The sequence below is a fragment of the Saxophila tyrrhenica genome (assembly GCF_035928015.1).
Source record: "Saxophila tyrrhenica strain CCFEE 5935 chromosome Unknown scaffold_7, whole genome shotgun sequence".
Lineage (NCBI taxonomy): Eukaryota > Fungi > Ascomycota > Dothideomycetes > Mycosphaerellales > Extremaceae > Saxophila > Saxophila tyrrhenica.
This window is the reverse complement of record NW_027041739.1, coordinates 329,796-355,738: the sequence shown is the minus strand read 5'-3', so window position 1 is coordinate 355,738 and position 25,943 is coordinate 329,796. Positions and strand designations below refer to the sequence as shown.

General features: G+C 55.4%; 10 protein-coding genes across 10 annotated transcripts; 5 read left to right on the top strand and 5 right to left on the bottom strand.

Annotated features, from left to right (window-relative positions):
* Positions 1-72: 72 nt before the first annotated feature.
* Positions 73-860, bottom strand: LTR77_004827 (uncharacterized protein; the record flags this gene model as incomplete). Its single annotated transcript, XM_064802078.1, has 3 exons — positions 73-182; positions 249-719; positions 767-860. 3 exons carry the CDS (start codon positions 858-860, stop codon positions 73-75), a joined length of 675 nt encoding a protein of 224 aa, XP_064659439.1.
* A 438-nt stretch (positions 861-1,298) lies between these two features.
* LTR77_004826 (uncharacterized protein) lies at positions 1,299-2,572 on the bottom strand (the record flags this gene model as incomplete). Its single annotated transcript, XM_064802077.1, has 2 exons — positions 1,299-2,143; positions 2,194-2,572. 2 exons carry the CDS (start codon positions 2,570-2,572, stop codon positions 1,299-1,301), a joined length of 1,224 nt encoding a protein of 407 aa, XP_064659438.1.
* Positions 2,573-3,541: 969 nt separating this feature from the next.
* Positions 3,542-4,771, top strand: LTR77_004825 (uncharacterized protein; the record flags this gene model as incomplete). The annotated part of the gene is made up of 3 exons (XM_064802076.1): positions 3,542-3,907; positions 3,967-4,230; positions 4,289-4,771. The coding sequence occupies 3 exons, from the start codon at positions 3,542-3,544 to the stop codon at positions 4,769-4,771; spliced, it is 1,113 nt and encodes a 370-aa protein (XP_064659437.1).
* Positions 4,772-5,781: 1,010 nt separating this feature from the next.
* LTR77_004824 (uncharacterized protein) lies at positions 5,782-7,938 on the top strand (the record flags this gene model as incomplete). The annotated part of the gene is made up of 9 exons (XM_064802075.1): positions 5,782-5,976; positions 6,027-6,719; positions 6,784-7,056; positions 7,113-7,235; positions 7,290-7,365; positions 7,423-7,448; positions 7,502-7,558; positions 7,613-7,678; positions 7,732-7,938. 9 exons carry the CDS (start codon positions 5,782-5,784, stop codon positions 7,936-7,938), a joined length of 1,716 nt encoding a protein of 571 aa, XP_064659436.1.
* Positions 7,939-8,646: 708 nt separating this feature from the next.
* LTR77_004823 (uncharacterized protein) lies at positions 8,647-10,630 on the top strand (the record flags this gene model as incomplete). The annotated part of the gene is made up of 2 exons (XM_064802074.1): positions 8,647-9,226; positions 9,279-10,630. The coding sequence occupies 2 exons, from the start codon at positions 8,647-8,649 to the stop codon at positions 10,628-10,630; spliced, it is 1,932 nt and encodes a 643-aa protein (XP_064659435.1).
* Positions 10,631-11,265: 635 nt separating this feature from the next.
* Positions 11,266-13,194, top strand: LTR77_004822 (uncharacterized protein; the record flags this gene model as incomplete). Its single annotated transcript, XM_064802073.1, has 2 exons — positions 11,266-11,536; positions 11,600-13,194. 2 exons carry the CDS (start codon positions 11,266-11,268, stop codon positions 13,192-13,194), a joined length of 1,866 nt encoding a protein of 621 aa, XP_064659434.1.
* A 137-nt stretch (positions 13,195-13,331) lies between these two features.
* Positions 13,332-15,192, bottom strand: LTR77_004821 (uncharacterized protein; the record flags this gene model as incomplete). The annotated part of the gene is made up of 2 exons (XM_064802072.1): positions 13,332-14,191; positions 14,247-15,192. The coding sequence occupies 2 exons, from the start codon at positions 15,190-15,192 to the stop codon at positions 13,332-13,334; spliced, it is 1,806 nt and encodes a 601-aa protein (XP_064659433.1).
* A 1,174-nt stretch (positions 15,193-16,366) lies between these two features.
* On the top strand, positions 16,367-18,140 carry LTR77_004820 (uncharacterized protein; the record flags this gene model as incomplete). The annotated part of the gene is made up of 4 exons (XM_064802071.1): positions 16,367-16,585; positions 16,644-17,280; positions 17,334-17,542; positions 17,598-18,140. The coding sequence occupies 4 exons, from the start codon at positions 16,367-16,369 to the stop codon at positions 18,138-18,140; spliced, it is 1,608 nt and encodes a 535-aa protein (XP_064659432.1).
* Positions 18,141-18,341: 201 nt separating this feature from the next.
* Positions 18,342-20,230, bottom strand: fur4 (uracil permease; the record flags this gene model as incomplete). Its single annotated transcript, XM_064802070.1, has 5 exons — positions 18,342-18,559; positions 18,613-19,310; positions 19,360-19,515; positions 19,570-20,093; positions 20,147-20,230. 5 exons carry the CDS (start codon positions 20,228-20,230, stop codon positions 18,342-18,344), a joined length of 1,680 nt encoding a protein of 559 aa, XP_064659431.1.
* A 992-nt stretch (positions 20,231-21,222) lies between these two features.
* Positions 21,223-25,445, bottom strand: PSD2 (phosphatidylserine decarboxylase; the record flags this gene model as incomplete). The annotated part of the gene is made up of 4 exons (XM_064802069.1): positions 21,223-21,390; positions 21,496-22,247; positions 22,356-22,708; positions 22,792-25,445. The coding sequence occupies 4 exons, from the start codon at positions 25,443-25,445 to the stop codon at positions 21,223-21,225; spliced, it is 3,927 nt and encodes a 1,308-aa protein (XP_064659430.1).
* Between the last annotated feature and the right edge of the window lie 498 nt (positions 25,446-25,943).

Sequence of the window (25,943 nt, the reverse complement as noted above, 5' to 3'; positions counted from 1 at the left end):
GAGAAAGGTATTCTTTCTAGTCTCTTCGCGTGTGGAGGACCAGCGATCCGCCTCATCTTCGGGAGCAGGAGGTTATGCTGCCGCCGGGATAATACGCATAACGTATGCTGCACACCGTTTCGTGTCGATGGAACAAGAATCGCTCTTGTCAAGCGCATATTCGAGAACGTCGAAGGGAAGGGCTACACACTAACGTTAGCAGTCCGTCCGACGCGGACACAGAACACGAAGATGGCAGGGAGACTTACCGAGCAGGTCACCGCTCTCGTAGAAGTCGTCCTGGCAGAGCGTTGTCCCGACAAATTGATTCAGCAATTCTGACAGTTGGGCATACTTTTCCTTCAATTGCCGGCTGGCAGAAGCGACATTGTCGTTGACCTCATTAACCGTTGCTACAATCGCTTGTGCTGGCTGTCGCACGTACTTGTTGCGTGCTTTGCCTTGTGCTAAAGGACGAAAATGGTCGTAAAGGTCACAGGAGTTTGCTGCTCGATGTAGTTGTAATTCCTTGCCGCTCGTTACTATGTCAACATCTGGAAGCAGAATTTGAGGCGAAGATTGCTTTGCGAGTCGTAGAGACTTCCTGCGTCCTGCTTCGAGAGATTCCGGTCCTTCATTGTACTGCTTTTCGGGCTGGTACAATCTGCGTAAGGCAAGGCCGAAGTTGAGACGGAGGACGCATCGCGATTGGACGCGATTGGACGCGATTAAATTGGCGACTGTAGTCGGGCTGCAAGGTTGTCTGGGATGAAGGGCGGAAGCACACCGCGTGGACTGAACGTGGAATGGTTTTCCACCAGACCTTTGTTATCACGGCACGACGACTTTCCTGGCGGGCGGGCGATTTTGGCCTCCTCCATCTCAACAGCTCCCATCTCTGGTCCGCTCCACCTTGCAAGCCTCTCCTTGGATCGAAGATTCAATCCGGACAGAGGCGTAACATGGCGAACAGCGTTGCTCCAAAAAGTCCTACTTCCAGACAGAATGCATATGGTGGTGCGGAACAGCGACCTGACAAAATGCTAGGCTTATGAAAGGCCGCGGTCAGGTCAACGACCGCTTTGTTATACCAGCCTGAAGCCTATGGGTCGGTCTTGCTCTTCCAACTTCTTCGCCGTATGACTTCGCCGTTCGTAGCCAGTTGAGTTTGGAACACCTCACAGCACCGTGGTGGGCCAGGACAGCCAACGCACCATTCCCAGTGAATCGACCCGCTCATGAACAAAGATCACAGTCCGAGTCATCGTCGTCGAAGTAAGATCGCACATGGTTAATGCGTGAGCACTTCAGCTCTGGCTTCAGCCTCCACGACCACTTGCCACACCCTCCTCGTTCCGAACGCGGTTTGGCTGGCTCTGTGTAGTGCTTTTCAAGTTTGTCGGCACGAAAGGTACCTCCTCTGCAACAAGAGCGTATTCGAACACGTGCTTGGCCAGCTCGGCCGATAGAAGGGTACCGGCAGTGCTGAAGACGTTAAAGCGCACCTCTGACCATGCGCGCTTGTGAAGGTACTCCGGCAAGTCGAGTGAATTTTGATGGAAGCACTGCCTTCGACTGGCATCGCACGAAGTATGCGGCAGGCCGCAATCGTGCTTGAGATACGCGGTCCTCAACAGTCGCGCTGCGGAGGCGAAGTCCATCTCTCCCAAGCCCTGTCGCGCTGGGCCAGAGTGCCACACGAGACCATGCATAAGAACTGTACACCTGTGTTCGTGATGAGGGGACGTTAACGGCTTCCCATTTACATCATTACAGCTCCGCGCACCATTTGGGACGTTGTTGTCGTCGATCAAGGCATAGATGATGCGATCAAGTGCTTTATGGGCTGGCGCGTGGTCTCCATAGGTCATTCTCTTGCTGCCTGCGTGCAGATGGACCTTCAAGAGAACCAAGGCGTGGACAGCTTCTTTTGCCATATCATTGTCGATCACCACGCCAATCAACGCAAGACACTTGTCGAGGAGGTTTCCCTTCTCCTTGCCTGGCTCCGTTGGGCTCCACTTCGGGTGCTTCTCATCTCTGGGGCGTGGTAACTGCGCGGCAGCAGTAATAGCTCGCATAACATAAGCGGCATAGCGTTCAGGATCAGATGTGTTGTAGCACACTTCCTTCAAGGTATACTTCAGGTTTTCGTATGGTAGGGCTTTGAGTGAGTGTCAGCTACGTCTAAGCGGCCAGTGATGGTTGACCAACCGAGGAGATCTCCATCTTCGTATATATATTTACGTGTCGACACATAGTCCACGAATCTTTCCGTGAGCGTCTGAAACTGTGCATACTTCCGCCGCAACCTTTTCTTAGTAGAAGCGACCAGATCGTCAATCTCTTGCACGACCTCAGCTATTGCGTGCGCCCGATTTTGGGGGCCACTGTCACCTGCGCGGCCTTGTGCAAGAGGCTGGTAGAGGTTGCAAGTGTTGCAGTAGAGTCTCGGCTCGCGAAGTTGGAGGTCTTCGTAGTTTGACTGAGGTTTGATGCTGGGGAGTACACGCTGTCGAGAGAATGGCTGCGCAGCAAGTCGTGCAGACTTCCGACGTACCGATCTAGGAGACTCGGATCGCGATCGCTTCATTGTGGTTCCAAAAGCTGGTACCTTATTTGTGAGGTCGAAGATAGGATGCACGCGTCGTTGTTTTGAGGCGAAGAGTTGGTGGCGGTCAGGTGCGATCGTTAAAGCAAGGGACTGCGTGAGGGATAATTTCGAGCACGGGTCATCCTTGTCTCGCCGCCGAGGGAACGGTGTAGTACAACATATCGTCGGCATATCACCAAGCTCGGCGTAGTCGCTGAAAACGTGGGCTGGTCGAAAGGACCGAAGGAATCGCTTGAATCGTCATCCGAAATGTTCGCTATGCCTTTGCCGTTGTTTGTGCTGGCGGTCTTCCTTTGCATAGCCGGTTTGTTGTTGAATTCAGGAGCACGCATATAGACCTGCTGGTGATTGGGCGACCTGCTAGTGGTGGTGCTGTAGCGAAGTGGGCTGGTCGGTCTGAGAGCGCGTAGCAGAGGCTTTACTGTTGTAGTGCTGTGGTATCCCGATGTAACACTCCGACAGTGTTGTTGAAGTAGCGGAGGTTGGTGTCGGCAGATGTGGTGGAGCAGGAGGAGTACTGTGATGTTCGTTGCGCCCTGCCTTGGTCCTCGTCGAGGTACTGCTGAAACTGGACCTGCTCTGCAGCGTCTTCATGGCGTAGGTAGCAGAAGAGGCTGCAGCTGGTGTCAGCGGTGTCGGCAGAGTCGGCAGACGAGGGGCCTTCTGCGTGTTCGAGGGAAGGTCTGCAGACAGGTTGTCATCTGTATCGAGGCAGTGTGTGTAGGTGGTGTAGAAGCGTGGTCAGCCCCAAAGAACTGATTAGAGAAAACAGCCCAGCGTTGGGCTGTCCAAGGTCGTGTGAGTGTGGCGTAGCAGATACCCTCCTTCCTCTTTCGTGCGCTTCGCTCATATGCCTCTCCGAGTCACGCGCTTCCGTCGCCACTTACTTCTGCACTGTGAAAGCTTCCGCCTCAACACCACAACTTCTACACTGTACCGACCACAAATATGTATCCAAACATTGACGGGGTCACTGAGCGGATACGCAAAAACTTGGAGGACCTCGAGCAGCGCTCCGAGGAGTTCAAGAACAACTCAGTAGGCTTCGACGCGTCTGAGTACTGGCAAGAGGTCTTCGAGGACATTTTCACGAAGAAGGGAATTGGCTTCGCCGGCGCTTCGACCGTACGGTACCGTCTCATGCCGCCAGCGAGCGACGACGGCATTTCGGACAGCCCGGACGGAATGAGTGGAAGCGAGGACACCCAGCCATGCGAGGAATCCCTGTACACTCGCAAGAACCGAGGACAGCTCGTCCGGGCTGAAGTCAGAGAAGCTATCCTTGCGCACATAAAGGATCTTCATGACGAGAGGGTAAGCGATCAAAAGGCCATAAACTTCAGTGGCGAGGGTCTTACTGACTGACCGATCAGATCACTCTTCACCTATCCGACTTAGTGAACAACACTGAAGACTCCACCGCTGTTCCGGCCGACGAAGTCCGACTCGCAGTCGCCATCATCGACGCAAGCGAGAGCAAGTTGAGATGCTTGGTTCTCGCAGACCAAGCGAAGCGCAACTTCGCCAAACTCTTGCTCGTCGTCCAAGCATGTTCGGAGGAAGCCGACAGTCCCATCATCATTGTAACGAGACGACAAAAGGCCCAACGATGCATGGAAGCAGTAAAGACATATTTCGTAAGTTCACAACCAGTGCATATCACAGAGAAACCACTTACTAAAGCTTCCTCAACAGCCAAACGAACCAGCCATCCTCTTCAAGTGGATCAACCAAAGGCACATCACTGCGGAGGAAGTGTCGCAACACCGTATAGTCGTCACTTCTTACCTCCAAGTCGCGTGGGAGGCCTGGTACATGGACATATACCTCGGAGACGTGGCCAACTACCAGTCAGGAAAGTCCAGCAAGGTGCCTGTCCTCCCGACGTCTCCCCTTTTGTCCGGGCTGTTTGAGCTTCCAGGCACCAAGCACGCAGGCAAGTATCTGATCTTCGACAAAGCAGAGGACATCGACAAGCTCTCCGGGTGGGAGTTTGAGGCTATCGAGAGGTTGCGGGCGCGGTGCGATACTTGTGTGATGGTTACGGAGCAGCCACTCGGGGAGGGTTGGAAGGACAGGTATGCTCTGCTCGTTCGTCGACCGGAGCCTAGGGAGTACTTGGTGGCAAGATTACGGATGGCGACCACGAAAGCCACCAGAGTGAAGGCGGGCCATTAGATTCGGCATGGGCGGCATGAGATGGATCTTCTCATCAAAAACCACGACAGTCTGCTGACGACAGTGATGCGGTCTCTTCGCTTGCAATAGGGTTTTGGGCAACGCTGACAGGTATGCTTCGTAGGCCACTTTCGATGTCACTTCTTGACGGGGAAAAAGAGCCTGCAGAATCCATCGTCTCCCTTTAAATTTGGCTATCAGGCATCATTGACTAGGAAGCCGCAGTTGGCCCCACGGAGGCCTGAGTTTGATTGAGGTGGGCTCCATAGTGCTTTCCACACGGCCGGCATGTCGCCCGCTGGAATATGCAATGATGCTGACCCTTTCAGTATACTGGTAGGTTGTGCGGACCAGTAGGACAAGCGGATAACTTGGCTCGAGGCGATGGATGAATGACGAAGAGAACGGCGTTACGGAGTGTTGAGACTTGCTTCCCGTCTATACCAAGTCCGCGGCGAGCCTATTGAGAGATATTGCCATCTTTAAGGTGCCGAGGGATGAGACATATCCTTGTCGACGTTCATGAGATGATCTAGGAGTGAGAACCAGAACCCGGGAAAAGCTACCGCCAAGGCGTATCCGGATGAATACGACGGCTAAAGTCGAGCAGAATGAGTAGATCTCGTGATGCTATGAGGGTGATCCGCGGAAGGCCTTCCAGAAGTGTTCCCGCCCTCGCGTTTTCTCCAGCGGAGAGCGAGGAACAAGCTCCACATGGCACACGCTCGTCAGCGGCTTGTCCGGCATCGCGTGGCTACCACGGCACCTTGCCTCCGCGCACGGTGGGCAACCCGGTCCACTGAGCAACTCCATCGACAACGGCTCATGCTATTCAGGCGTGAGCCGGCGCAGAGACTACTTCTCATTCGTTGTCAGACCATTCCATGTGGTATTGTAGACCTTGGCGCCAAAGCGACTATTAAGCGTGATTACGCTCTCTCCATCAGCTTGTGTCTGCTTCTTATTGTTCCATCTTGTCTTCATCACACACCAGCGAGTGGAAAGTCAACATGGCACCTACGGGCGATGGTATGGGCCTCTCGGCCAAACGTCAGCAATACGCTGGCCCTCCGGGTTTGAAAGGCATCATCTACAACGGCAAGACCTCTGCGATCGCGACCTTCGCGGCGCTCGGGGGGTTTGTCTACGGCTACAACCAAGGCATGTTCGGGCAGATCTTGACTATGAATTCTTTCATCGCTCGCGTATGTACTCCCATCAGTGACCATTCGGGCAGTCGACTGACTTGCAGCAGATCAACCCATACTACGAAGGTGCCACCGGCATTCAGCAGGGCTTGCTGACGTCCGTTCTCGAACTCGGTGCCTGGATCGGAGCACTGATGAATGGTGTCCTCGCTGACTGGCTCGGCCGCCGTCTGACGGTTGTCGTTGCTTGTGTTATCTTCACTGTCGGCGTGATCGTCCAGGCATGCACAGTCAACAAGGATTACGTCATCGCTGGCCGTTTTGTCACTGGTATCGGTGTTGGAGCTTTCAGTATGCTGGTACCCCTCTACAACGCTGAGCTCGCGCCGCCAGAAGTACGAGGTGCCCTGGTGGCTCTCCAGCAGCTCGCGATCACCTTCGGGATCATGGTCTCGTACTGGATCGGCTACGGAACGAACTACATCGGAGGCACTGGCGACAGCCAGTCAGATGCCGCCTGGTTGATCCCAATCTGCATCCAGCTGCTGCCCAGCACAGTCCTGGCAGCTGGCATGGTCTTGTTCATGCCACAGTCGCCACGTCATTTGATGAACAAGGGGAGGGAACAGGAGTGCCTGGACACAATAGCACGGCTCCGGAGCACCACAACCGACGACATCAGAGTTCGCATTGAGTTCTTGGAGATCAAAGCTCTCCGTGAGTTCGAGCGCATGCGTCTTGCAGAGGCCTTCCCGCAATACCAGGACGGCAGCTTCAAGAGCGCCATCATGATGGGTCTCGTAAGTGAAGACGAACAACACCTTCCAATTCTCCTCACCTTACTGACATGATCCTACTTTACAGAACGACTACGCCTCCCTCATCACCAACAAGTCGCTGTTCAAGCGCACCGTCGTTGCCGTCTTCACCATGGTCTTCCAGCAGTGGAACGGAGTCAACGCGATCCTCTACTACGCACCCTTCATCTTCAAGGGCTTTGGTCTTGTCGGCAACACCCAATCACTTTTGGCAACTGGTGTCACGGGTATTGTCATGTTTCTGGCCACCATCCCCGCTGTACTCTACGTCGACCGCTTCGGACGCAAGACCATTCTCATAACTGGCGGCCTCGGCATGGTAAGCTTCGCGCCGTCTTCTCGTCTTCGCTCACAATCGCTAACGAACGCATGCAGGCAATGTGCCACTTTATCGTCGCTGGTATCACAGGCGCCTTCCAGGACAGCTGGGGCTCACACACCGCCGCCGGCTGGGTTGCCGTCGTGTTTGTGTGGTTCTACGCCATCAACTTTGGATACGTGAGTGTTGAGATTGCCGTATCACGCGGAGCACATATTAATGGGTTCATGTAGTCCTGGGGTCCCGTCGCATGGATCATCGTCAGTGAGGTTTTCCCACTCGGAATGCGTGCCAAAGGTGTCTCCATCGGTTAGTGCTTCCTTCACCAACCTCACTCGTCGCAGTCATATACTAACAGAGGCTTAGGTGGCTCTTCGAACTGGCTGAACAATGTAAGCAAAGGCAAGCCCAACATATGTCGCGCCGCGGCTAACCCGTCACACAGTTCGCGGTCGCCATCTCCACCTCCCCGTTCATCAAGGCCTCCCAGTTCGGCGCCTTCGTAAGCCACTCTCAAGAATCGATTCTTCACACGCCGTTTCTAACGTACCCACAGATCTTCTTCGGCTGTGTCACCACTGTCGGCGTCGCCTTCATCTACTTCTACGTGCCCGAGACCAAGGTACGTCCTTCCCCAGCCTTCAACGATCGCAACACAAGCTAACACCCACCCAGGGCCGTACCCTCGAAGAAATGGACGAGCTCTTCGGTGAAGTCGGCTTCGCCCAGGCAGACGCGGCTCGCAAGGAGAAGATCGAGCGCGACATTGGGCTCTACGCTCTGCTCAACGGCGAGGAGCATGGTGCGGAGAAGGCCATGCCTGATGGTGACAAGTCGGACTCCGACAAGGATGTTGGAGAGCAGTATGAGAAGACTGGTTGAACGGACAGAGAATCTTTGATGATGTAACGGCAGAAGGATGAAGGGCAAGACGCTATTGTGAAGATATGTTGTTGTACTGGATATGTAACGGTCGATGGTGGTGTTTGCTGCGTCGTTCATCCTACGCCATGCATACGGTTGGCGGTGGAACGAGTAAGAATGGATGTAATGATGCTGCCTACTACCCTGCTTCCTCGGTTCTATCTTCTGCCTTTGACACCATGTTATCGCGGATATGTCGATGTCGTAAACGCGTTCTGTGCTGTAGTGCATCCACGGTTGCCGCTCGTTGTGCTTCAAGTTGGCTGTACAGTGGTGGTGTGCCGTTCCGAAATGGAGCTCGGAGCACGACGAACGGTTAGAATGGTATACTCATCAGAGTGCCAAGAAGCGGCTGATAGTTTGTCTCCCCACGACGAGCACACGAGGCTACATAACTTTGGCAGATGGCGTCGATTTGTTGAAAGGGCTGATTCGAAGCCAATGAATAACTAACGCGGAGGCGACGGATAAGGGCCGGTATTACTTGTTGCCTCCTGAGCTTCTAGGTTGTGTCCCCTTATTCTAAGTTCGCCCAGCGGAGTGGCGCCGAGGGCGTAATCGAGTTCATGTAAGATGTGAGAGCGAGACACCTACTTGTACTTTTGCTTCTCTCCGTACATTTTACAGCTTTGGTCCCGTGCTGCAAGGCATCTTCATTCCTCCGCCATGTTGACCCGCATCCTGCCGTGCTTCTGCGTCTGCCTTGTCGTATTCTGCTCCAATTATGCTTTAGCCGACCCGCACACCGGTAACCCTTCCGGGCAGACGAGAAGCAAGGAGGACAAGAGATGGGAACATCGTGTCGTACACCTCGACGAGAGCAAGCACGAAGAAGAGTTCTGGACATTCGTCACGCGGCCTGACCTGGACGCTCCGCGCTGGGAGGTCGCCGTCTACGATCAGGAGGCCGTCGCCCCGGGATACTGGTTTGTGGCGCCTTACGAGGAGGTCGACCAGAAGGATGGGAGTGAGGCGTGGAATGCGCCGCACATCTACGATCAGGATGGGCAGCTGATCTGGAGTGGCGCACCCATGTTCGATGGGTTCAGCAGCTTTGACTTCCGCGTCAGTGAGGTTCGGGGCAAGCCGATGCTCACGCTGTTGAGGCCGCATTACAGCTATGCTGCTGTTTTGGATGAGACGTATACAAATATTGCGAACGTGTCGATTGGGCTGAAGGATCCGGAGTTGGATGAGGTGGGCCATAATATGCATGAGTTTCTGACGGTGGAGAATGGGACGAGAGGTGAGCATTCCAGACGGCGGAGGATGAGGGAGACACTGACGTGCCATGGCAGCTTTATACCTCACCCGTGTCCCTAAGCATGCCTCGAAGGAGTACTCCGCCGCGATTGGGTATGATGGAGAATGTCACGCTCAGTACGACGGCTTTGTGGAACTTGATACAGAAACATGGGAGCAGACTTTCAGCTGGAACTCGTACGGCAAGATTGGCCTAGACGAGAGCTTCGTCACAAAAGTCCCCGTGGACAACCGATGTAGTGGCGGGGAATGGGACTTTTTGCATCTCAACTCTATCGACAAGTTCCCGGACGGGGATTATCTTGTTTCGGGCAGGCGGACAAACGCAGTATACAAGATTTCGGCTCAAGATGGCTCCATCATCTGGCGCTTGGGAGGCAGGAAGTCGGATTTTGAAATGCCATTCGTTTTCTCCGGCCAGCATGCTGCGAAGATACAAGGTTACAACGACACCCACACTCTGATCTCCTTCCTCGACAATGCTTTCGGGCCCGGCACTCCGCAAACCACTAACGACGCATCTCGTGGCTTGTTGCTTGCTCTTGATACGAAGGCGATGACTGTGGAGGTCCTTCAAGAATTCAAACACCCCGATCACAAGTACGCGGAAGGCCAGGGCAATCTCCAATTCATCCCCGGAACCGATCACGCATGGATATGCTGGAGGGACCGCGCAATGCACACTGAACACGCCGGCGATGGGTCTATGATCATGGAAGCCCGTTTCAAGGCCGGAGTACGCAACTACCGCAGTTTCAAGCTCCCATGGGTAGGTCGGCCTGCTCAACCACCTGATGTGCGCTCTACGGCGGTCCAAACAATCGATAACAAAATCACCACCATCGTCTCCATGAGCTGGAACGGCGCCACCGAAGTCCACAGCTGGAAGATCTTTGCCGCGAACCCGAGCGGTACAGACCTACACCTGCTGAAGAAAGTGCCGAGGGACGGCTTCGAAACCACAGCCTTCATCGACGGCTACGTCGGCTACATTGTCGTCAAGGCCATGGACGCATCTATGTCAAAGATCGGCGAAGCGGCCGTGTTCGCCACGGTCCCGACGCTCCAGCAACTGCACGAAGCACAGCCCGCATCCTCCTGGATCGGCGCCCTGCTCGCCCATCCCATCGTCGCTTTCATCGTCGGGGCCATCGTCAGCGCCTCCGCGTGCATCGGAGCGTACGTGGCACTGGCGCATAAGAAGCGGACGGGCTTGGCGCTGCCGCGGAATTGGAAGCGCAGGAATACGGCGTTTGAGAGTTTGTCGGAGGAGGATAAGGATTCGAGTGAGTTGGATAGTTTTAAGAAGAGGTCGGAGTTTTCGCCGGAGCGGTCGGCGCTGTTGAATGGGGAGGGTGGAGATCGTGGGAGAGGGGAGGAGGATTGAATGGGCTGAGAGTCTGAATGATGATTGCAGGTGGATGGACGGTGTTCACCGCTGGGGCTGGCTTCCGACTGGTTACACCTGGAAGGGTCAGGGAAGGATGACTGTTTGGCTCCCGAGCCACCGGAGCAAACTGCCACGCCAACGACTAACACCACGCTCCCCGTTGCAGGAGAACCGTGCAAGATACAGGCACCTACGGTTCGGTTTTGGTTGAATGGAGCAAGAAGAGGAGGAGCAAGGCTTGGTGTCTGCCCTTCGGTGTGGCTCGTGCCGGGTCTGTGGTCCCGCAATCCAAGTACCGTCAGAGGCCACTCGCCAGTGAAGAGAGAGTTAGGTTTGCCTGAGTTCTGAGGAAGGGTGAATCTATGTGCTGAGGGGAGCGAGAGAGGTTGATGTATTCATGGGTGGTATACTTGAGAAGAAATGGCTTGAGGATGTAGTTAAGAATCTAAAGCACGTGATAACCCTAGTATCATCACTTGGCAAGCTCGACCTCACTTCAATGTCCTACTTCTCATTGCCACTTAATCCCACCATGCTGCAACGATCGTACAAAAGCATGAGCTGCATCGGCGCTTTGCACTGACAACTCCCGTCGCGAGCGCTGTCCCTGTGGCCACCTGGTTCTGCTCAACATGTTCTCCATCCTCGACACAGCAGCCGAGACGGTCGGCCGACCCAAGACCACCACGGATCGTGCGTGCGACCAGTGCAAATCTCGCAAAGTGCGCTGCGACATGAAGAGACCATGTCTTGTTTGTGCCAACAAGGGTTTCGATTGCACCTACGACAAGGCGCGGAAGAAGCGCGGGCCGGCTGGAAAGCGCATTGATGAGATTCGGAGGGCGCAGAGCAAGTCTGTTGATCATGAGCGGGCTGGGAGCTTTGGTGGGGAGCGAAGGGATGGTTTGCAGGCCTCGCCGTATGCGGTTGATGGGATGTATGGGCATGCTACCAACGGAATTCCAGAGGTCTCAAACTGGCCGAACGGACTCTCGATGCAACAACCGCAAACTCCGGATTTGGAGCAGCCTTTACCACGCATCAATACTTCGACCACGGCGTACTCGAACATTTCAGGACCGCCGCTGGATCCGGCGCTCGGCAGTCCCAGCATGAGCGAGTTCGTCTTCCCTAGCCTGCCGATGGACTCGCCATCCAGCTCCTGGGACCCTTTCGGCGCGCTGCTGCAGCAGGAGCTTCCGCCATTGACGACTAGTGTGGATGTTTGGCCATCGCATATCAACGAGGAAACCCTGCTACCATGGATCGACGTCTACTTCAAACGCCTACATCCTACGATACCGATCCTTGACCGAGCGGAGATGTACCGTGAGATGCTTACTCGGAAGCATCATTCCGAGCCACAGTACGGCGCTATGCTACTCGCGTTGTGTGCTTTCGCCATGACACAGCCGATCCAAATCCACGAGCGTGCCAGCCATCCTTCACGCTCGGTGCAGGCTCGTATGCTCATGGAAGAGTGCGTCAAGATGCGAGTCGCAGCTGACTTCGGCGAGCAACCTTCCATCGAGATGATCCTGGCCAGCTTCTTCCTGTTTGCTTGTCTGTTCGGTAACGGTCAGCACAAGGCCGCACGGCTTCGTTTGCGAGAGGCTGTGGACCTTGCGCACTCACTCGGAATCCACCTGCCACAATCATACGAGAGCTTGCAAGCAGATGCAAGGGAACGCTGGCTTCGAACTTACCTGGTGCTTTCCGTGACTGAGCGAGCGTACGCACTTCAGCAACGACATTCGATCGACTTTCGCGGACGACCTGGTCTCAGCGCAAGATTCATGGCGGACTTCAATCCCACGGATGCGTCTACATACCTATCACGGCTGATCTACTCCGACCAGTCAGACACAAAAGCGATGACCGGCCTTCTCTACCTGATGGAAAGCTTCGATGCCATCGACGAGAACGTGATCGAATGCTGGATCGGCTACTGCAGGTACAGCGACGGCGTATGCGAGACTTTCGATCGACGAAGAGCATTGCAGACTTTCCGTGCGCAGAGAAGAATACGTGAAGCTTGCCTCACTGGCAACATCTCATTCGCGCCATCGATATCTCCTCTTCCTTTGTCTGAACTTATGGACAGCCAGCGAGCAGATATCACTATCACGCAGTTCTGGTTGCTGAATCGACTGTGGAGCATTTGCTGGTCTCACGGATTGCTGCGAGACGAGTCCGATCACCCAGAGCTGCAATATGATTTCGCCTGTTATGTCGCACATGCCGTACTGGCAACATGCGATGCGCTTCCTCTGGAGTCAATGGAAGCTCACGGTGTCGGCTTCGCTGAGAAGATCTACGATGTCGCTACGGGAATCGTTACTGCTACACAGGCGTCATCTGGAAACCTCACGTTGAATACCCCTCTAAGACCGACCGATCAGGTCGCCATCACGATCGATCCTGAGCAGGCTGGTCAGGTTACGCCGCAAGATCTGCTGTTCAGACTTCAAGGACTGCTTCAGTCGTTCCGAGGCGGCGACCATCCTTTCAATGGCAAGTTCGCTGATGCTCTTACTGGCAATGCCTACCACGGCGGTTGATTAAAGGCGACATGAAACATTCTGTGTCAAGTTCGTTTGGCTCTCTGGACATGTCTTGCCGCTGCGGACGCAGCCAATCAGGCCGATAATGTCCTCATTGGAGCGGAGCATATCGTGAATTCCCCTTCATCAATATGCTAGTCTCTTCTTCTGTCATACAACACCACGGCACCAAAAGGTACCAAAGAGACGTGATCGTCTTCCACACCACTGCTCCCTTGGTTTGAGCACAACACGGAGTAGCCACGGAATTTACTCGCTGGTATCCTCTGCGCCCGATCTGAGAAATTAAGGAAGACGACTGCGCTCTCACCAGTCTCCGCGGACGATCGCTTATAAGCAAAGACGTCTTCTCCGGTCGTGGATTCCGGTACTGCCTCATACGACCCATAGACGAGGAGGTCGTTGTACTGCTTCCGAAGCACCAGCATCTGTTTCCAATACGACAGCACGCTCGCCCCATCATCAAGTTGACTCGCCACGTTCCACTTCACATAATCTTGGTTGATGGTCATCCAGGGCTTCGCATCCGCCGAAGTAAACCCTGCATTGGCGGAATCATCCCACTGCATCGGCAACCTTCCATGATCTCTGGCCTTGAGCTGCAACTCCGTCATCACGTCCTGCATCTGCGACTCGTCACCACCGCGAGCCTTCAGGACGGCGTTGTAGTGGTTCTTGCCTTCGACGTCGATGTACGCATCTGGTCCGTACTCCTTTCCGAGGTTTGCCATGCCGATTTCTTGTCCAGCGAGCATGAAGGGAGTTCCACTCAATGTCAGGAGATATGTGGCCAGCATCTTCGCCGCCGTTGCTCGATGTTGCGGTGCGTCGGAGGCGTATCTGCTAAGGGATCTACCGCTGTCGTGGTTGTCGAGGTACACCGTGTTCCAGCCGTCGAACTTAGGCATTGCCGTCTGCCAGAGGTCGGTGATCTTTCGGATCTTGCTGGGGTGGAAATCGTCTCGGCTGTATTTCCCGTCTGGCCCGAAGTCCACTGCCTTCCGTTAGCAATCACTCCACAACGACACTGCATGAAGACAGTAACTCACTGTCAACGATGTCTCCAGTAAAAAGCATATTAAGTTCCTTGCGATCCTTGGCCACATACTGGCTCACAGAGAACTCATCCTTGGTGAAACCAAGCTCACCCACCGTCATCGCATCATAGTGGTCGAACACCCCCCTCCGCATCTCTCGGATATAATCGTGCATCGCGGGACCTGAGGCAAAGAACTCCGCCCCCGACTGATACGGCTCATCGTCCACCACCTTCCCGTCTGGCAGATCCGGATGCTTGCTCATCAGATTCATCGAGTCTATTCTGAAGCCATCCACACCTCGATCCAGCCAAAACCGCATGTCATCGTACGTTGCTTGCCGCATCTGCTCACTTTGCCAATTAAGATCCGGCTGGGACGGCAAGAACAGCGCAAGGTAGTACTGGCCTCTCGACTCGTCAAAGTGCCATGCGCTGCCTCCGAAAATCGACTTCCAATTATTCGGCTCATTTCGATTCCCCTTCGAATCGACCTTCGGATCCCGCCAGAAGTACCAGTCACTCTTCGCATTCGTCCTCGAAGACCGCGACTCCTGGAACCAGGCATGTTGGTCACTAGTGTGGTTAACGACAAGATCCATCAGTATCCGCATCTGATTCGCGTGGAGCTCGTCGATCAATCCCTGGACGTCTTCCACGGTCCCGTAGGGAGCGTGGATGGAGCGATAGTCTGAGATGTCGTAGCCCATGTCGTGTTGTGGGGAGGCGAAGATGGGCGAGAGCCATATCGTGTCGACGCCGAGGGACTTGATGTAGGGGACTTTGGAGACGATGCCGGGTATGTCTCCAAGTCCGTCGTTGTTGCTGTCGGCGAAAGAGGCTGGGTAGATTTGGTAGACGACTGCTTCTTTCCACCATGTCTTTTCGGTTTTCCGGTTGTTGCCAGCCATTTTGCTTTGGATGGGAGTGTTGTCACTGGCTTCTTCGCGATGAGGCATTGTGTAATTGGGGTGAGCGAATGATTGTCGAGGTGGAATGCTCTCACAGTTCGAAGCGGCGCTCCAACCGTCCGCCGCTTACTGATATACCTCTCTTCTGATCAACTGGCTGAAGCTCGGTCATTACAACAGCTCGGAGGGCAGTGTTGACGACGGCCGGTGTTCGGAGAAATATCGAAGGCGGCAGGACCTGGAACAGCAGGTTTCGCCGAAACAAAGTTTCATCCCGAAAGTCTGTCTTCCTCGAGGTTTGATTTACCCTGCCACCCAACGCATCTGGCCGTTGTAACAGGCTGCTCGACTATCCAGTAAGCGCAGTCCTCTTTGCAGCGAGAGCACCTGGCAGCTGAAAAGTTTGCTGAAACGGTGCCAACAGGTGAGATGAGGCTCCAGTGAAACCCATAGACGGCACCACGCCGCTCTCAGTTGCATCGACCACGCTGCTTCGCCTCGCATATATCTGCATCAACATGATTTTGGCACCATGCCAGCATCTGTGAGTCCCGGAACGCTGGAAGCAATGGCTACCAAACTCGCAGAACTGCCTGCGACTGCACGAGGTGTCCGAGCGATCATAACAGCGCTGCATTGACGGCCTGAGCCTGTGGGTGTGTAGAAGAGCCACCATGTCACTGCAGCAGAGGAGGCCAAAAGTATGAGCTCCTTGATGCACGTGGTGGCAGGGATCAGTTTTAGACTGAATGCTTTCACTTTGCTCACGAGGACACAGGAGGACGAGTCAACTGAGTGTAGCCATGTTGCAGCTATTGGCGAATAGCGGTTCCGTGAAGACTGTGTGGGAGATCGCCAGTCTCATCGGCTGCCCACTTCTCGTTTATGCCGAACTGTTGAAGCGAGCAGATAATCGGCAAGATGGATATCTCGATCCTTCTCTATTAGCTTGGGTGGTAGGTGGTGTGAAGGGCCAGCCAAGGTTCCAGAACCCAAAGTGGAAGGAGATCTGTATGCGGCTGTCGAAAGTCACGACGTACCGTCTTTGGGTGAGCATCCCCGCTCAACTACCCCACGAGCTACATCGTGACATGGCTGGAGTATACAAAGCAGGGCTCGTCGCTGGAATGGCGTTGCCTTCCGCGATGGCAGTCGCTCGAAGGACAGCAACCCGACGCGGCTACAGATCATGGTCTTCGTTTCTGCCCTTGACGATTCTACCATGTCGGGCTTCCTCATCTTTGCAGTCTTTCTGGCTGTGGGATCACTGGCGTGTCGGCTTCTCTGCAGCACAGATATTTCCAAGATCAAAGGCTTGCCTGAACTCCCAGGTGTGCCGATGTTCGGCAGCCTGTTCCTCTTAGGAAAACACCATGCACGAAACTGTGCCTGTCTAGCCAAGCAGTTTGGGCCTGTCTTCCAAGTCCGTCTAGGAAATCGTGTATGCACCTGTCGCTTCTTCCCAGTGTTCAGCCGTACTGACGACGGTACGTATGTAGAGGATCGTGTATGCTAACGACTTCGATTCGGTCAAAGAGCTTTGGATTGGCAATCAAGCAGCTCTCGTCTCTCGCCCTCGTTTCTGGACATTTCACAATGTTGTCTCACAGACTCAAGGCGTCTTCACCTTGGGCACATCGCCCTGGAATGACTCGGTGAAAAAGGCCAGGAAAGCGGCTGCCACAGCTCTCAATCGGCGTGCGACTCAAAGCTATCTGCCGCTGATCGACCTCGAGATCACCAGGGCGTTTGCAGAGCTATTCGAGAACGTAGGGCGTGGCGGAAGCGATTTGGATCCAAATGGCTACTTCCAACGCCTCTCGCTGAACATTAGTCTGACACTTGCGTTCGGTTTCCGGATCGAAGGGACTGTGAATGACAAACTACTCTGGGAGGTTGTAGCTGTCGAGCGAGAGCTGGGGAACCTCCGTGGCGTGGCGCACTGTTGGCAAGACTACGTACCCTTACTGCGACTCTTCCCCGGCTACAAGAAGAACGCCATTGAGTACCGAGCCCGCCGTGACAGCTATATCCTCCAGTTCTATTCAAAGCTGCAAGAGAGGATCCGTGCGGGAACAGATAACCCGTGCATCGCCGGCAATGTGATCAAGGATCCTGAAGCTGGATTGAATCAAGGTATGCACTCACGGCATTAGTGAGAGTCGGAACAACGCTTACCCTCCGTCTAGATGAGCTCAAGACCGTCGCTTTGACTATGGTGGCCGCTGGTTTAGACACCCTACCTGGCAACATCAACATGACGATCGCTTATCTATCGTCCGAACACGGCCAAGAAGTTCAAGAACGTGCTTACGCCGACATCATGCGTGCATACGATGGAGAAGATCCTTGGGAGATGTGTCTGCTTGAAGAAAAGTCAGAATTTATGCAATCCTTCGTGAAGGCATGTTTGCACCTCATAGCGCTAGAAGAGCAAGCTGACATTGCTGCAGGAAGTTCTCCGCTACTGGTCGACGCTCAACATGTCGTTCACCCGTCAGAGCATCAAGCCAGTCCACTACAACGGCGCCGAGATCCCGGCCGGGACCCCTTTCTTCATGGCAAGTCGTCTGCACCGACGTACCCCAAACCATCACTCTAACCTCGCCCTTCAGAACATGTGGGCCGCAAACCATGACCCCAAACACTTCAAGTCTCCCATGGACTTCGTGCCCGACCGCTTCGTCGGTGTATCCGAGACCGGTGGCGGGACGCAGCACTTTGCCTACGGCGCTGGCACGCGCATGTGCATAGGTGCCCACCTCGCCAATCGCCAGCTATACGCCATCTTCACGCGCCTCATTCTTGCTTTCCGTGTCAAACCCACGACCATTCCGACCATGCGGCCGGAACTGGATACCATTGAATGTAATGCGGTTCCTACGAGTATGGTGACGCAGCCGAAGCCGTTTCAGGTGTATCTTGCTCCCAGAGATGGGGTGAAGTTGGAGCAATGGCTGGCGGATAGTAGGGACAGGACGGCAGATGTCATGTAGAAGACGACAAGGATGTGACGGAGCGTTCGGTGTTGTTCACAGTGCAACGAGCAAGAAATGCGGTCATCGTGGGTTTTGGTTGACAACATTTGTCGTCAGACAAAAGCGAAAATTTGAGGGTTTCCATTCGTCATCAGCGTTGCATTGCTGTTCTTGCTTAAAAGAATTCATAAAATCATAACCTCATCACACCAGCCTCCCTCAATCCGACTTCGGCGTCCCCTTGACATCCTCATGCGGTACCCCATACTCCGAGTCGTACGAGTCAACGCCATAGACCAAACTGTTGTTCCTCCCCGTAGCGTCTTCATCAACCTCGTGCCACACATCGCTCGTAGCAGGGATAGGGAAGAATTTGCAGAGCAGCCAGTAGATCCCCGAGGACACGATGAAGCCGCAGAAGAAATTGAGGTTGTAGACTGGTATCTCGTTAGCTGTAGGCATACAGTGAGGAAAAGGGAAGTTGGCGTACTGTAAGTAGCTCCAATCGGCACAGGCGTCCCAACCGCCCCAGCGAACCCGACGACGTTGATCAGGATGCCGCAGATGTACGCCACGTAGCCTCGCCAATGGATACCGAACGTGTAGTAATAAGGCCCCGTCTTCTGCGCCGAGTACAGATCGCGCGTCTGCAGGTACCCTCTGCGCACAAAGTAGTAATCCGAGATCATGACGCCGGCAATCGACGACAGGAAGACGCTGTAGGCCGAGAGGTAGGTGGTAAAGTCGTTGCTGCTCTCCAGTAAGTGCCACGGACACATTACTATGCCGACGATAGCGCAGATGTACGAGCCACGGCGGATGTTGAGGTAGCGCGGCAGGAGGGCGGTCATGTCCGTGCCGGCGGAGACGCTGTTGGCGGCGATGTTGGTTCCGAGCTGGGCCAGGACGAAGGCTGCCGCGATGACGAAGACGCCGAAGCGGGTTGCGCCGCCGACGTTTTTCTCGTCCAGGAATGCTTGGAGGAGGTCGAGGGGATTCCAGATGGGGTCGCCGAAGATGACGGTGGAGCTGGAAGAGACGATGATGCCGATAAAGCTGGTCAATGCAAAGCCGCAGGGGATGGTCAAGAGTTGGGACCAGAGCGCGTCCTTGGGCCGGCGGGCGAAACGGGCAAAGTCGGGGTCGTTGACGATCAAGGTTGCGAAGTTGGCGATGGAGCTCATGATTCTGGGGAGGATCAGTATGTGATGCAGAGACACGTTGGGAGGTCACGCACCCTTTGATGACGGCCCATGCCAGCTCACTGCCTTCCGCTTTCGCTCCTTGATGGACAATGGGCCCAATGCCATTGGCGCGCACAATCGCCCAGATGAAGAATGCAACGCCAGCGGTCGGAACAACGTAGGCCTTGACGGTGAACAAGTGGCGGATTCTAGACATCGACAGTCAGCTACCGGACCATGACCAGCATCGAAAGACAACTCACTTATGCACCGGGAACCACAAAAACGGCAGCGACCCGACCCAAAACAGGAAGAACGACACAAAGTCGCGCGTATTCGTCCCCGAAGATGCCGGCATAGTATTCTTCGATCCCCCAGTCTCATAATCATCCCACGAAGGCCAGATCGCCCTAATCATCAACCTCACACAGTTCCCACCAATCCAACTCTGCACCCCATACCAGATACACGCCATCGCCGCCCGATTCAGCACCGGCCACAGACTCCCCCAGATCCCAAACGACGCCCTGTTCACCACAGGGAACGAAATATGATACGTCGCGCCAATGCGTCCGGTGAGGCAGATGAAGCAGCCCGCGATCGCGTACCCGATCCACACGCACAGCCAGGCCTGCCACCACGACAGCCCGTCGAGGATGCTGGCCGACGCGATCATCCAGGTGTTGATGTTGAAGGAGTCGGCGATCCAGAAGGCGACGAAGTTGCGGCCGCGCCATTGGCGGCGCGCGGGCTCGACGGGGGCGAGGTCGTAGTTGGCGAGCATCAACTACAGTATATCAGTGAGCAAGCGTCTGTCTACAATGGGACACGACCACGTACCTGAGTGTTCGTAAGACCCGGCTCGCTTTCCACAGCCAACTTGTCCGCATAGTACGCCATCTTGCTATTCTTAACCTTCTCCATGATCGCTTCGAAGCACCCAGATTCGCGGGTCGTCTTGCTCCGAAACAACAACGGCTCGAGTTCAGAAACCACCAAACCTCGTCTCGCCTCGTCACGGCACTCAGACGAAGAAGATGAAGATGAAGCAGAAGAAGCGGAGTTCTCTCCCTCCTCGAAGCTCAACAAAGCTCTCTCGGTCACGCTCACACCCTTCTTCTTGTTCTTATTCACAAGAGTAGCGGCGGGCATCGAAGATCCATCTCAACCTCAGAACGCTCAAGGGCGCGGCGCTCGCCTTTTCAATCCCTCTCATGCAAAATGCCTATCGCCGTCAGCCGATGCTTTTCCCACCGGGAGTGATTGGCATCATGCTGGTGTATGGGTGGACGAAGTATGCGGGCTTATCTCGCAGGCTGGGGAAGCTGATAGTGAAGTGGGAGAGTGCGAAATTATGTAATTGGTCGAGCTGCACCGTGGGCTGGCGGCAGCAGGGCAGCGGTTCGCGACGACAACCTTAAGATACGGGGGAGTGAATCGGTAACGGTTGCCTAGAACCATAATCGTCTGCAGGGCAACCATCTGAAAATGCAACTCCGAGCAGAAATCTCAAGGGACAAAACAAAAACCCTCAGGGACACAATAGAACAGCCGGCGCATATCGACCAGCAGCCGATAAGAACAACTTTTTCAACCACACATATCCTACCCAGGTCTCCTGAACCAAACACATGCCAGACAGACAAGAACCCCCCAATGCTCGCCCCAAACCCATCAGTCAGTCATGCCTCCAAGTATTGCAACAGGTCCTCCCCTCCGCTCGTCTCGTCTCGTATCGGGAAGTCGTTGAGAGCCAATCCCGTATGCATGCATTCATTCGTTCGTTTCTCCAGGATACAACATCATCATCATCAACATCACCATCATCTATCGTCTGTTCGTTCGCGCGCCACATAACCCGTCTCTTCTAGGTCACCACCCCACCAAAAACTCCGCAGGAACACAGGGAAGTACCATCAAATCCCCCCCATAGCCATAGCATCCACCCCCTTACTCGGCGCCAGACTCCCTTCAATCCGGCGCTTCGCCTCCTGCTTCTCCTCCGCCGTCGGATTGGCCTTCTGCATATCCGGGCGGTGCGGTTCCTGCTGCGGCGAGTGGCCGATGGACATGCCGACGCGGATCTAGATCGCCACCAACCATCAGCACTGCGCTCAAAACCCACCCACACGTCCATCCGAGGTGATGTAGAGGTAGTAGGGGGGAGGGGAAAAGGAATTAAGACTCACCAACGTCTCCAACGCCCCCCCAGCATTCGCGACCAAATCCTCATCAAACCGCATCACGCCCGGCTCGAACAGCAACAACAACGTACTGCCGCCAAATTTAAAATACCCCAGCTCCTCCGCCCTTTTAACCTCTTCCCCATTCTTCCTCGTAATAACGGTAGACCCCACCATCATCGCCCCGACACAAATCACCATAACTCTTCCATGCGCTACCGAGTCAATGGGCACACACACTCTAATATTCTCCCCGTAGACATCGAGCGCGCTGCGGATCGCCATCGGGTTCACGGTGTAGTACTCGCCCTCGATCAATTTAGGCTCGCGCATCACGCCGTCAACGGGGATGTGGAAGCGATGGTAGTCCTGCGGCGCCAACCGCATAATCCCCAGCGCGCCGCCTTTGTAGCGCTTCGCGTCGTCCGGATACGCGTCGCCGAGCAGGCGCTCGACGCTGAATTCCCGCCCCTTGACCCAGATGCGCTGGGCTTCCTCCAGGCGGTTGAAGACGACGCTGCGGCAGTCGGCGGGGGAGACGATGATGTGCGGGTTCTCCGGGGCGGAGCAGGGGCGGGCGTCGGGCTTGAGCTTGCGGTAGAAGAATTGGTTAAAGGTCTTGAAGGATTCGGTGGGGAGGAGGACCTCGGACATGTCGAGCTGGTGGAAGTTGATGAAGCCGGCGATCTGGGAGGCGCTGGCCGGGTCGTCGTATTTCTTGCCCTGCTTGACGGACATGGAGCGGAGGAGCTTGCGGACTAGATGGGGAGGGAAAACGTCAGCGAATGTTCCTCAGGTTAGTCGCATCAAAGCGCATCGTCGCGACACTGTACAAAAGGTGGAAGGAACGGGGCAAACAATCCAACCTGAGGTCACGCTGTGCGCGGCCGAGGTTGAAAGTCGGCTAACACCGTACACCATCCTGCGCGCCTGTGACGCCGCCGACTGCGTGCGTGAGAGCGGCGGGAGCGTCGGGGTGCCCGGCGGCGTCGTGTGCGGGGATGATGTCGGGCCGTCGTTGAGAGAGGACCTACTTCGTCTGCCTTCCATGCTGTTGCTCTTCAAGCCCTTGTAGAGCAAGCGGATGCCGATGCGCACGTAGACGGACATGCGTTCTTCGTTGATCATGCCGGTGATGCGGTCTTGGACCAGGATGTTGGCGCTGTTGGCCCCGAGGCGGTAGCCGCCGTAGGAGATTTTGGTGACGACTTTGCTGTACCTGCGTTGCATCGTCCTGTCAGTACAATACCCTCCCCGTCTCCCACCTCCCATCTCACATCGAACCATAGGTGTAATACTCACCATTTCCTTTGCGCCTGCGAACTGGTAACAAATCCCGCCATGACCAAATTATTCACCGCCCGCCAATCGCTACTCGCACACGTGGCAATATGCGTAATAATATCCGCGTCGGTGGTCTGCCGCTTCCGCTTGCCGTTCTTGCCGCGCTTGCCCCGGGCGTTCAGGCGCGGCATGTGGCAGATCGGGCACTCGGCGATCTCGACGACGTGCTCTTCGCGGCCGGCTTCGTCGGCGAGGTCGGCTTCGCTGTCTTGGCCCCAGGAGTCGGAGCGGGAGAGTTGAGGGGAGAGGTTGGGTGCGGCGGGAGTCTTGTCGGGACCCTTGGGGGCGCCGTCTTGGGGTTGGAGGGCGCTGCGGGCGTCGGAGTCGGAGACGTCGCTGACTTCGAGGGCGGGGATGGAGGTGGAGCTGGGGTTGAAGTTGGACGGGAGGGAGCCAGGTGTGTTGGGGCTGCGATCTTTGCCGTGATCTGCGGGTGCGAGATACGGTGTCCCGCCGCCGGGAGACTCGTCGGGACTGCTGTGTTGCCGTCCTGGGGTCAACAAGCCACTACTTTGGTTGGCAGTACTCCACGCGGACTCGGAGCGATCCCAGTGCGGTCGATGCATGTGACTTTGCGTCTCGTTCGACTTGGTAAGTTGCTCTTCCAGGCAGATGACAGCCTGATCCATAGTCATGACTCCGCCCTTGTCGCCACCAGTTGCAATACCGCTCTTCTCATTCTCATCAGCCCAGCGTGCAAAGAAGCCATCGATAGTCGAGTTGTGCAGAGTGCTGCCAAGCGTGTCAAGCATAGTCGTCAACTCTACTTTATCAATCTTCCCAGACTCATCAGCATCGTACTGTTTGAGCATCGCTCTCCAGAACTGCTGTCGTAGCGCCCTGTACGGAAGATATTTGGCCCGGATGTACAACACCGGGTTGTGCTTGTCCTGCCAACGCTGCTTGTTCTTCAGCTCCAGCGGGATCTCGTAGGGGTACATGTCGCGATCTTCGCTCTGGCCAACACCACCATTGGCGCTAGGACCGTTCTTGGCGTCATTGTTGGCAGTAGCTTTCGGAAATCCATAACTCGGCGCGCTCGTGGGGCCCGGACGCTGCTGCTGAGACGACGGCGAGGTGAGCTGGTCAGAAACATCATTCTCGCTCTCCATCCGGCGGACACCAGGACGCATCGGCCGGCTTTCGCCTCCACCTCCCGGCGAAAGCTGGTCGCCCTTCAGCGAGTTACTGCTAGTAGTTCGCGTCAGCTTCTGCAGGTTGCTCGAGCTCGAGTTCCGGCTCATGTTGGTTTGGCTGGAGCTCCTGCTCAACGGCCAGCGCATCCTCTTCCGCTTGCTGAGGTTGTCCTGGCTTTGCATCACGTCGTCTCCACTGACGGTGTCTGGGTCCGGCAGCTTGTATAAACCAGTCTCGGAGTCGGCTTCGGGAGACAGCTCGGCAACCTTGTCCACTGGAAAGGTGGCAGTGCCGACGAAGTCGTTGCCAGAGAACTTGTCGCGGTCGACGACGGCAAAGCTGAGATGGTAATGGGCCTCGTGCTTCTGGACCTGGAAGACCAATTTTTCATCATAGACGGGGTTCAAGTTGTGGTTGACGACTCGGGTGCGGTACGTTTTCTTGCCAAGCGAGGTTACGACAAACGGATCCATGTCGAATGTTGTCCGGGTACTGTTCTTCTCGGGTGGCAGGTCCGTGATGCGATTGATCTCCAGGAACAACACGCCCGCCACGTCCGACATGCCGCTGAACTCGTATGCCTTCAACTTGTTCTTCCGCTTGAGCTTCCGTATCTTCTTGTCCCGCCGACGCTGCGCCTTGTCGTCGACTGTGTCTCCGGGAGTCTTGATGCCAGAGTCCGACTCATCCGGCGAGTCTTTGTCCTCCTCTTCATCAGAGCCCTCTTCGTCCACATCCTCCAATTCCCGGGAGGTAAGCCTGCTAAGCAACTCGTCGTCATCCTCATCGTCGTCATCGTCCCCTCCACTGCCAACAACCCCCGAAAACTTCTGTAATATTTGCTGCTCCGTCGCCGCAGTGTTCACCGGATCGAACAGTGTGAACTTCAGCAGCACCTCCCCCGTCACCTCCGCGCTCTTCTTCTTCCGCCTCCCAGCTCGCCTCGACTCGAGCTTGAACCACCTAGGCTCAGGACTCGTCCGACTGTTCTGAAAGACGTCTTCCAGCACGACATCGAAATCACCCATGTAGTCCTTCTTGAAGCGGTCCTTGTCCCAGCATATGACTTCCAACAGTGCAGAGTCGGCGGTCGTGACTGGAAACTCGAAGGTCTGGTTCCATTCGGGATTGAGCGTCTTGGAGACCACACTCGTAGCCTCCTTTGACTCTCCCAGCGTCAAGATGAGGTAGGGGTCGGATGTACCACTTTTGTCCTTGGGGGCCAGATTGCGAGCCTTCTGTACCTGAACCCGCAGGACTAAGCCCATGCCCTTGTGGTCTCCGCCCCTCCCTGCTCCATCTGCGGACGTCGGACCAGCTACATTGCTACTTCGGGTCGGGCTTTGGTTCCTGCTGTGTGCTGGCGGTGTTGAAGGAACGGATGCCGGGTTGGGGGCAGAGCTGTTGTGGTTGTTGGGGTTGGGGTTCTTGATGCGTTGGAGAGAGAGGTGGTGTGGGATGTGTGGCCGTGGCATCGTCGAGTATATACAATAGAGTGGGAGCAGAAGTGAAAGAAAGGAAGGAAGATTAGTAGGGCCAATGCAGGGTGGAGCGGTATGCAAGAACGAGGCTGCCAAGCCCGGATTCGTGGTCGATGTTAGGTTCCGATGGGGAGAAGACAATGAATGGTCCAGTCTCTCCGTCGTCGTTGTCGTTGTCGACAAGAGAGTTGGTGTCTTCAATTGCCTTGGGACGAATGTGCCTGACCTTGCCTCGGCTTGGCAGCGGTAGATGGAAGAGAGAGCTTGATCTCGAGGTGAGGTTCGAGGTCGTTTCACGTGATGGGCCCAGACGGTCTCGCCATTGCTCGCCGGTCACGCACTCCCCGACGTCAGCAGTCAAAAGTCGTTCGACGAGATGGAAGTGCTCCGAGGAGCGTGATGAATGGGAAGGCAGAGAGGCAAGACTGCCGTGGTGTTGAAGCTCTCGCAAGATCTCGCACGCCATCGTGCCTTCTGCCGCCGTCGATCCCG